This window comes from Lactuca serriola, chromosome 4, assembly GCF_051521515.1.
Source record: "Lactuca serriola cultivar US96UC23 chromosome 4, Lser_US96UC23_V15, whole genome shotgun sequence".
NCBI classification, from domain to species: Eukaryota; Viridiplantae; Streptophyta; class Magnoliopsida; order Asterales; family Asteraceae; genus Lactuca; species Lactuca serriola.
Window position 1 is genome coordinate 6001738 of NC_136411.1, and position 10709 is coordinate 6012446.

The 10709-nt window shown below is 37.3% G+C and overlaps 2 protein-coding genes across 3 annotated transcripts; both read left to right on the forward strand.

Annotated features, from left to right (window-relative positions):
- The first annotated feature begins 963 nt into the window (after positions 1-963).
- LOC145100965 (eukaryotic translation initiation factor 4B2-like) lies at positions 964-3868 on the forward strand. 2 transcript variants are annotated; one of them, XM_079038112.1, is made up of 4 exons: positions 970-1173; positions 1269-2420; positions 3255-3587; positions 3685-3868. In XM_079038112.1, the coding sequence occupies exons 2-4, from the start codon at positions 1276-1278 to the stop codon at positions 3707-3709; spliced, it is 1503 nt and encodes a 500-aa protein (XP_078894238.1). In that variant the 5' UTR covers positions 970-1173; positions 1269-1275; the 3' UTR covers positions 3710-3868. The 2 variants fall into 2 exon arrangements, with proteins under 2 accessions (XP_078894239.1, XP_078894238.1); XM_079038113.1 differs by lacking the exon at positions 3685-3868 and adding an exon at positions 2802-2929 and having other exon boundaries at positions 964-2420; positions 3255-3384.
- Positions 3869-4155: 287 nt separating this feature from the next.
- LOC145100967 (GDSL esterase/lipase At3g26430-like) lies at positions 4156-5981 on the forward strand. The gene is made up of 5 exons (XM_079038114.1): positions 4156-4500; positions 4689-4895; positions 4986-5158; positions 5274-5544; positions 5618-5981. Exons 1-5 carry the CDS (start codon positions 4239-4241, stop codon positions 5854-5856), a joined length of 1152 nt encoding a protein of 383 aa, XP_078894240.1. The 5' UTR covers positions 4156-4238; the 3' UTR covers positions 5857-5981.
- The last annotated feature ends 4728 nt before the right edge of the window (positions 5982-10709 follow it).

Here is a 10709-nt window from a genome sequence, read left to right on the forward strand (position 1 = left end):
TGTCATACTCACGTCATCAAATTCAGACAAGAAGTGGTGGCTTAGAGGATTGCATATCTGAACGGGGAGTGGCGACGCAGATCTGAACATTGGTTACTAAAGGTGGTGGTGTAAGTACCATTGGTAGGATGAGAGATAACGGAGAGAGAAAGAAGGGTTCATTGTAGCTATGGTATTCTTGATTTGAACATGAGAGTCATAGAGTGTGTTGGTGGGTGAGACAAAAGATATACTCCTTCCTTCCATAATTATTGTCCATTTTTATCTTTTAAAGTCTTTATTCATCAACTTTAATTTTAAGTATTTTACTTGCATTATGTATTACTTGATTAAACTTATAAAAATGAAAAGACATTTAAAATACAATCTTTTTATATATTTTGTATCAAATATTATATATGAAAAACAAAAATATTTAACATCAAAGTTGAAATTAAAAACTTCAAAAAAAAAAAAGGTCAGTATACCATCCGAATAAAAATAAAAAAATAAATAAAAACAAGCACATTAGTTACCCTTGAGTAGGGGTGTCAATTTATGACACGACACGAGAAAAATACACGAAACGAAACGAAATCGGGACGAAATCAAAATTCGAATTCATGTTCGTGTCGTTTTCGTGTCAAGATTAAAAAACGCGATTTCGTGTCGTGTTCGTGTTCATCAATCGACACGATTAAGCATGTGGTTGTCGTGTTTTAATTGGTTCGTTTTCGTGTTAATGAAAAAAACACGACATCGTGTCGTATCATGTTCGTGTTATACAAAATATTGTCGTGTCGTGTCGTGTCAGACAAAAACACAATACGCACAATTTGACAGCTCTACCCTTGAGGACCATCTGTGTAATTTACTCGGGGTTTTAAAATATCATGTTATAATATTACGTGTTCCCATAAATAACTAATTAAAAGTGGACAGATCAGGTCATACCTCCCATTTCGAACCATCCAGTGGCTACAATTTATCCTTGAAACAAATCTAATGGTCCGTGTTGTCCACTCTCGATTCCCCGCGTCTCATGCACCGCACCAATTTCCCTATACTTTCTCTCTCTACAAACTCCGTGAACCGCAAATTAGCGACGGTTTAGATTATTCCATTTGACCAGCACCACCACAACTACCATCTCCGCCGTACGCCGGAGACCGTGGAATGCACTATACTATGCATGTATTGCTATCACAACACTCATCCATATCTTTAAAGCTTGTGTTTCGTACTTTTTTTTATCTGATCCTCGAGTTTCTCGGTGTATGAAATTATAGATCTGCAATGTCGAAAGTATGGGGAAATATTGGCGCCTGGGCGGCGGAAGCCGAGCGCGCCGAAGCGGAAGAGAAAGAACTAGCTGCTGCGGCCGCAGCCGCTCCACCCCAGAGCTATCCGAGCCTGAAAGAGGCGGTGAACACTAATAAAGGGAAGAAGAAGACGAAAATGACGTTACATGAGTTCACGATGGCAGGGTCTGGAGGTCTAGGCGGTGGCGCTTCGTCTCGTGAATTGGCTTATGACCGTAAAGGATTGACTCCTGAAGAAATGATGCGACTCCCGACCGGGCCAAAGGAGCGTTCGGCGGAGGAAATGCAATATGGGAGGCTCGGAGGTGGTTTCTCGTCCTATGGAGGTGGTCGCGGAGGGCCGAGGATGCGTGATAGGGAGGGAGATGGCGACGCTGCATGGGGTAATAATCGGAGATCTTATGGTGAGTTTGGTGATGATCGTAGAGTTTCCTCTCCTCGGATTTCGGAATATGATCAACCATCTAGGGCAGACGAGGTCGATAATTGGGCAATGTCGAAGAAACCTATGACGCCTACTTATGACGCTCTCACTAGACCTAACCGTTACGGTTCTCTCGATGGAGGCGGTGGCGTTGGTGGCGGATTTTCTAGAGCTGACGAGATTGATAATTGGGCGGCGAGCAAGAAGCCCATGCCACCCGCCAGGTCTTCTAATTTTGGTCCTGGTTGTCGGGATTCCGGTGGTTCTGAAGACGATCATTGGAAAAGGGGTGTTGTGCCTCGTGATGGTGATCAGGAACGACCAACGGAACGCCGGCGTTTGGTGTTAGATCCACCAAAGGGTGAAAGTGCTCCAGTTGAGCCATCGGCGCACACCAATAAACCGAGTCCTTTTGGGGCAGCTAGGCCCAGGGAAGAGGTATTGGCTGAGAAAGGTTTGGATCACAAGAAGGTGGATTTGGAAATTGATGCTAAGAAAAGTAGCAGTCGGCCCACGAGTTCACATTCCGGCAGTTCAGTAGAGGGCCGGACTGCATTGCAGCCGCAGGGATTAGAGAAGACAAGGCCTAAGGTGAACCCTTTTGGCGATGCTAAACCCAGAGAAGTTTTGCTTCAAGAGAAAGGTATTGATTACAGAAAGATTGATGTAGAGTTGGAGCGTCGTAGGCTTGGCAGGTTAGTATTCCTATCTATTATCTTCTATTCTTCTCTTGACACTTGATGAACATCTCTGATCTCTGGCTGTGTGAAATTGGGTATTCCATTGAATCATCATCATCATCATCATCATCATCATCATCATCGAGAAATTGTAGAAATATTGCATATTAATCTTTGTACTTGGTCTTTTAGTAACCTTTGGTGTTTCTATTGTGAAATTTAAGTTGCCAAGAGCTACCCAGCTACTAAGGAAGTAGGAAAGTGTAAGTAAATAATCGTTTTTGGGTGGGGTGAGTGATGAGTGCAGTGTATCATAAAACGAAAGCTAGGTTAGCAAATCTTTAAAGACAACATATGAACATGAGAAGGTGATTCTTATTTATCACAATATTTCAGGAGCATTGGGTGCTTTGTTGGTTATAATGGAAGCAAATGCACCCACACCCTAGAGAAGATTGCATGTTCCTCCATGATGTCTATGATTCTGAGTCTTCAGAATACAAGTAACCTTCATTTTTGAAATGGTGAGCACCCATAAACTGAGATAGTTCACATAAGTCTTTTTGTATCTCTGACTGGTGAAAATGTAGTAATTTTCTTTGTGGTTGAACGAAAACATATGAAGTCATAAAGAAATCATAATAAATTGTTGAAACAAATTACAATTAGCGCCTTTGTATCATTGGTTTACTTATCAGGTCTTAAAGGGTGGTGACGTTTTGATTGAATTTGAGTATAAATTTATACTTACAATATTATGCAAACACCAGTGTTGATTGTTTATTTGTAATTTGGTATGGAATGGAAACTTATTGAGTAAATAAGTTGACGCTTTTAATTTTTTGTCAGGTTTGACACAGAAGAAGCGATAAAGAATTTGAAGGAAGAGATAGATATTCTGAAGAGAGAATATAATTCTGGTTCAGATGCAAACAACGAATCTAATGGAAATGGAAACCAAAGCAGTAGTAGTTTAAGTGACAGAATACTTGAAAAAGAAAGGAAACTGGAACAACTAAACCATGATCTAAATAACAAAATCCGGTTCAGTCAAAAACCAGTTGAAAGAACTGGTTTGATGTCAACTGATGATTCCAGAAGTGCTGACTCAGCAGAGACACGTGGCAGTAATAGAGATCATTCATGGGTAAGAAAGGGTGATGACAGAGGAGGATTTGGAAGGTATGTTTAATGTTTTATCATCTCAACTCATTTGGTAGCATCTGATACAAACATCAAACATTTTATTTGTTTAAAATTAATCTTGTGAATTTTGCAGATCAAACTCAAAGGAAAGATGGTGAAAGCTGCTGTCGACAAGTATAGATCAGATTGACATTTTTTCTTTTTTTGGTAACTTTTACACACACACTTATATATGTTATCTATTCTTTTTAATGATTGAGATTTGAGACTATGTAAAGTTACACAAGTTTAGTCTTTTGTTTACCTTCGTTGTCTTATTTCTTTTTGCACTTTAGAATTTAGATAGGGTGTTAGATTATTTTACAAGTTTGATTCGTAATTTTTTTTTTTTTGGAGGAATGAAATTGTGGAGGAAACTGAAATTGGAATCGAATGGAATTCAATTACTAAAAATTTGTGTTTTATGTGCAAACCGGAATCTTGAATTCCGGCAAACCAAACATATATCAAATTTAACCGAATTAAATATTAGAAAGCAATATAATAATATATGTATCGAAATTAGAAGTGTGGAAGTGATAACGGGTCGGGTGGGCTTCATGTCTATTATATTTAGTGCTAGTTTTAGTAATCATACTGCTTCAGTGACTGTATATGTAACCCTCTTTCTTTCACCGATAAGTTACCATGGACCACGGTGGCCGGAAAACTCCTTTACCAAAGCCTTCTGTTGTATGCTTACTAGTTATACTAGCAACTCGGCTTGTAAATGCCACTATCAGCAAGTCCTCGTGCGATTTTCCGGCAGTTTTCAACTTCGGCGACTCAAACTCCGATACTGGTGGCTTATCTGCGGCGTTTGGGCAAGCTCCTCCGCCCAATGGAGAAACTTTCTTCCACGGTCCGGTTGGTAGGTACTCCGACGGCCGTCTAGTCATCGATTTTATAGGTATGCGACTCAACCATTCACGTGAATCCTAATCCTTTTGGCGCAAGCTTCCAAAAATCAAAACAACGGAAGATCCGCATTTGCAGTTTCCTTTTTGAATTAATTATTGTACTATTATCCAAAAAAATACAAATTATATTTAATATTTAATTATTAATAAAATAATCAAGAAATTCCAACTTTTACAGCACAGAGTTTGGGGTTACCCTACCTTAGTGCATACCTAGATGCTCTGGGTTCCAACTTCACCCATGGAGCCAACTTCGCCACCGGTGGTTCCACCATTAGACCACAAAACACGACACGTCATCAAAGTGGTTTGAGCCCCATCTCATTAAATGTTCAATCATATGAATTCAACGATTTTCATCTTAGAACCCAAACTATTCGCAAAGGTAACACACCACACCACACCCAAACAAAATAATATTATATATTGCATCCTTATGTGCTTTGAATGTTATAATTGCATATATTTGAAACAGCTGGTGGGATATTTAAGGAATTACTTCCGAAACCCGAAGCATTTTCACGTGGTTTATACACATTTGATATCGGACAAAATGATTTGACGGGTGGTTTGTTACTAAACTTGTCTACCCAGCAAGTTAAAGCATCCATTCCCGATATCTTAGGCCAATTCAAAACCGTAGTTAAGGTGAGGGTTTGTAACGTTTTTTTTTTTAAATCACAAAATGGCTTCAAATTATAAAATTTGTGTCTAAAATAATTCGTGTTTCTTATTTTTCTTTTCGGCTTTGTTTTCCCCATAGAGTGTACACGATAAAGGAGGACGATATTTTTGGATACACAATGTGGGCCCGATTGGGTGTCTACCATACGTGTTGGAACATTTACCAATCACAGCCCAACAAATGGATAAAGTCGGATGTGGTAATCCGTTTAACGAATTAGCCCAATTTTTTAACAGTAAATTGAAAGATCTTGTGGACCGATTACGTGAGGAACTACCCGAAGCTGCAATCACCTACGTTGACATCTATAAAGCCAGATACACACTCATTAATCAAGCAAGCAAATATGGTAAATATAGAAAGTTAAACACATCAAGTGTTTATTTTTATCTTTTATGGTTGTATGTTTGTTGAAAATATAGGATTTGAGCATCCACTTAGAGCTTGTTGTGGGCATGGCGGGAAGTACAACTACAACACACACGTTGGATGTGGAGGGGAGGTCAAATCATGTAAAGATCCTTCGGTTATGATCATATGGGATGGGATTCATTATACTGAAGCTGCCAATAGATGGGTTTTCGATCATATTGCAAACGGGTCATTTTCTGACCCATCACTCCCGTTACAAATGGCTTGCCATAGGAATTCAGATCAATAAAATTGTACAAGCACGGCTCTAATAATAACTAATAAGTGCCTGTTTGGTAGGATAGGATATCGGATAGAATAAATGACATTTTATGATCGGTTTCAATGGCCGAATGGAATAATCTTTCATACCAATATTTTGATATGACATGTAAATACGATTTATAATTTTAGTTATAGATTATCAACTTTTATTTACAAAAATAAAATATAAATCATACATAACTCGCTAAGCTAGATTCAATTCAATGTTAGGTTCAAATAGATGTAAAAATTAAGAGTAAGGGGTCATTTAATATGGTGTCTTGCTGGGTCCAAAGACTGAGTCCATAAAATACTACTTGGCATGTTTGATAGGGATTATAGATGTAGAGACTCAGTCCAATAAAAACACTGAACTCGGTCCTTACTTTCTATCTGATGGATCGAGAGAAAAAAAAAAAAACAAAAAACAAAAAAAAGCAAAAACCAAAAACAACGTTGCCTTACATATGTTGCGCCCCCGATAACCTCCCCTCGACCAAGCAACAGAGGAGCAATCGTGATCAACAACAATAAAATAAACAGTTATCGTTCTCCTTTTTTCCTTCCTTCTCTTTCAAAATTCTTCTTAAATTTTTTGTGATTGAATATTATGTTTAGTTGACAAATCATGATCATCAATATACTTGATATCAAAAGTACCCACGATATCATCCTGTTTCTACATATAATCATCATAATCTTGAACTAATAATGAATTAGATGTCCATTCATCAAAATCATCCTCTTTCACAATATCCTTTCCAGCAACCGCAAGCTTTAGTTGTTGATATAAATTGATAACTAACAAGCTCATGAACAATAATCATCGAACATATGACATTAATATTAGCTGACTAAGTTTCAAAGTAAGGTCCAGACTAAAATGGTTTACCATGCCTATCAAAAATAAATCTAGGTACATGTGCATCTCACTTGTGTATTTATTTTATAATGTGATTTCTGCATCCAATTTCAACCTCAGTGGGTTGAAAAGGATACGTGAGATCATGTGTATATTTGTGAGTATTTGTTAGCTTATTTTCGAAGAAACATAGCTTTAACTAAGAAAGAAAGGTTCAATCATGCTCATTCACAGCTTAAAAATATTATTGAACGTGCTTATGGTTTATTGAATGTTAGATTTCCATTTTTAAAATATATGACTCCTTATCATTTTCCAGTGCAAAGAGACATAGTCATTGTTTGTGTTGCGGTCCATAATTTTGTAAGGAAATATAATATTCAAGATGACTTATTCACGAACTTTGAACAAAACACTATGATTACTCCTGATGTGGGAGGTGGAGGAAGTGAGGGCCAAAACATACAAGACATAGAATTGAGTTCAGAAGTCTGTTGGCTATATGACTACTTTGTGTGACCAAATTGTTAATCAATTACTTCCAAATGATTCACGTTAAATGATGTACTTTTTTTTATTATGTATGACAATGTGTATTTGGATTTTATATTACACTTGGTATTTTGGTTTTAAATGATGTATGTTTAATTTGGATTTTATGTGATAATTTGTATTTTTATAAGTATTTTATCAGGTATAATGGACAACACAAGGACAATATGATCATTTTTATCATTCAGCACAAACATTCAGATAAATAATCAAACAGTATAAACTCAATCAGATATGAAGTCAGTCAGTATTTCTAACCCAATCAGCAACTATCAAACGACTTCTAACTTGCTATCGGTTAAAGCTTACCAAGAATTTTTTCATAATTTTCATTTGTTTTGTTGTAGCAGCTTCAGCAGTAACTGGTTACCATTCAAAAAAAAAAAGGAAAAAGATCAAACGTGTTAATAATAATGGATTATATGTAAATTCAGTAAATAAGTTTGAAATTCGTTACAGATATAGGAGTGTAATAAGAAGATAAACGCAGGGACCATTATTGTAGCTTCATGTTTAAAGAATCAAAGATCGCAACTGTATCTCTTCTGCAGCGCATCAGACGTGTTTTTTTCTTAAAAATATGCCTGCAACTTGAGATACTATCGGAAGGAAATGTGATCTTGGCCATAAAAGCCATACTTCTTTCACCTTAAATGTTTCATTCGACTGGAAAAGAAAGAGGAAAAGGAAATGTGATTTTGGTGGGTTTCCAGTCATGAGAGTTGTGACTGAATAGAGATGATCGATCGGTATGATCTCCGTTGATTTCTTAGTGAGAGGAACATCCGAATTGAGAGTGTGCAAATGTATAGTGCCACAGAGTGCTTGTGTGAGTTCTCCGGCAACCACATCGGTGAGATCTCATGGATGTTTTCCGACGAGTCACTTGCATCGTGAGAGAGAGAGAGAGAGAGAGAGATGCCACCTACTGGTGGTGCTCACTGCTCATGGCTTTCTCCGGCAAATAAATGGATGTAGGTAAGAAGCCGCATACGTGTTTGAGTCAGGCTTTGTGGCCATGAAGGAAAGGTGGGAGATGGAAACGGTGCTGTATGAGAGGTACACTCTTTACTCTCTTTGATTTGTTGGTTTCATAATTCGAAATTAGGTTTATGCTATAGGATTATATTTACTTGGGCTTTGGGTTTAATATTTAGTTTCATTATTATAGTCAAGCTAATATAGTTATATAATTACTTACAGTTTAATTCATCAAAAATGGTTTGGAATTATAGAATGAACCAAACATTTATGCTTAATTGAAGGCTATATAAATAAAAAACATACCAAATATTAAATTAAAATGGGGAAAACATCTTTATATTTAATTATTTATACATTTGGCCTTATAGGAGAAGTTGATTGGACGAGGATTCAATGGCGATTTTTCTCTTGATATTTAAGTAGGTATATGTTTTTTAGCACATGTCCCTCTAAAATAAAATAATTCCGAGTCTATTTATACATATACATTGTATAATTTATAGGCATAATCCAAAATCAATTTGTACATAAATACGACGAACCCTAGTTATTTGAGGAATATACTGTGACATCCCTATTTTCACGGTCAGAAAAGACCGATTTTGTTTATGCTTTATAAAAATCAGAGTACTTCTTTTCATAAAAATGTTGCAGAATTTGTTCCCAGAAAAATACGATAAATACATCATCAAAACATTTTCGAAGAAACGTATTTTATTCATTTTAAAACGTTTGGGATGTCATCGTCAATACAGGAACATAAGCATAAACGGAACTTACATTTATTTACACTAGTGATCTACATCTCTTTAATCTCTCAGTGTAATGTCACTTCATATCGACACCTGTGATATAAATAAACTGAGTGGGTCAGGTTGGGAAACCTGGTGAGTACATAGGGTTTTCAACCCACAATAATATAATTATTATGTTTAAACAATCAAACAATCAACCGAATTACCCATCCCCATTATCTTCTTTACTCTTAAGGATTTATCCTAAGAGTCATTTATCCTGCATTCGTTTATCCCGAAGTCCCTTACTTCCAGGGTTATGGGACTGGCACTAAATCCATAGCTGCCAATGCGCGTTCGTAAAGCACTAATTCCATAGCTGCTATAGTTTATTCATCGGGTACTAAATCCATAGCTACCAGTGTTTATCTAATAGGTACTAAGTCCATAGCTACCAATTCCTAACAGGTACTAAATCCATAGCTACCAACGTCTAACTAATAGGTACTAAGTCAATAGCTACCAATTCCTAACAGGTACTAAATCCATAGCTACCAGCGTCTAACAGGTACTAAGTCCATAGCTACCGGTGTTTGTCCCATAGGCACTAAGTCTATAGCTGCCAATGTATACTCACATCATCTTATATCTCTCATCATTCATCTACCCATGTCATACCCAACATATTCGTAGATATAAAATACATATACAATTTAAAACATTTAAAACATATATAAAAACGTTCATCCAGTATAGACAGCAAGTATTCAGATAATATGCACACATAGCACGTAGTTTATATAAAATACTTCATATCTATGTGTAAGATGAAAGTAACTATGCACTCACTTGATAAGGTGGTGAGTCGGCACTCGGACAACACTTCGTTAGTCTTAAAACAATTATCCCTTGACAAAACCTAGTATTATTACCACTAGAGTTTAGTCTAACGTTTGGCGAGACTAATTTAATAGTCTAGCTATTATTATTATTATATAAGCGTTAGACAATACTTATATAACCCATAATAATAGCCCAAACACTCCTTATAAGGTCCTAATAACATTACTATATTGTAACATAAGCTATACTAAAGATAAGATAGGTACAACTCACTTACAGCGGGTTTTCTCGAAAACCGGGCTTCGCTGGAGCAGCGTTCCTAAGCCAAAAGGCTCTTTTCTCGGAGCCTTCGGGCGCTTCGGGGCTTCCGCCTCGTGCTAGGGAGTTACCCTAGGCTTTGGGGGTTAGGGAGGCTTAGAGAGAGAGTTTAGAGAGAGAAAGAAGAGAGTTGAGGGGTGAGGAAATAAGGGAACCCGACACCTCTATTTATAGGGTGAAATCCTGACGGACTCGCTGAGTCGGTTTACTGACTCGCCGAGTCAGTGCCACGTGTCATCACCTGATGGCTTTTCTTGGGGAGAAAGCCTTGGCTCATAATCAGCCACGTCACCCTTTTTGCAGCAGCACCCTGTTGACTTCTAAACCACGTAACTTTCGCATACGAGCTCCGTTTTTGACGTTCTTTATATCCACGCGTAGGTAAAAACAAGATCTACAACTTTCGTTTAGACTTCGTCGGCTAATTCTCGGCTGATCTTAAATTTAACAGTAGGAGGTGATTAGACTGCTAAATGACCGCGAATAATTCATAACTCCTTCATACGGACTCCGTTTTCATCTATCTTTTTACCGTTGAGTTCCTAT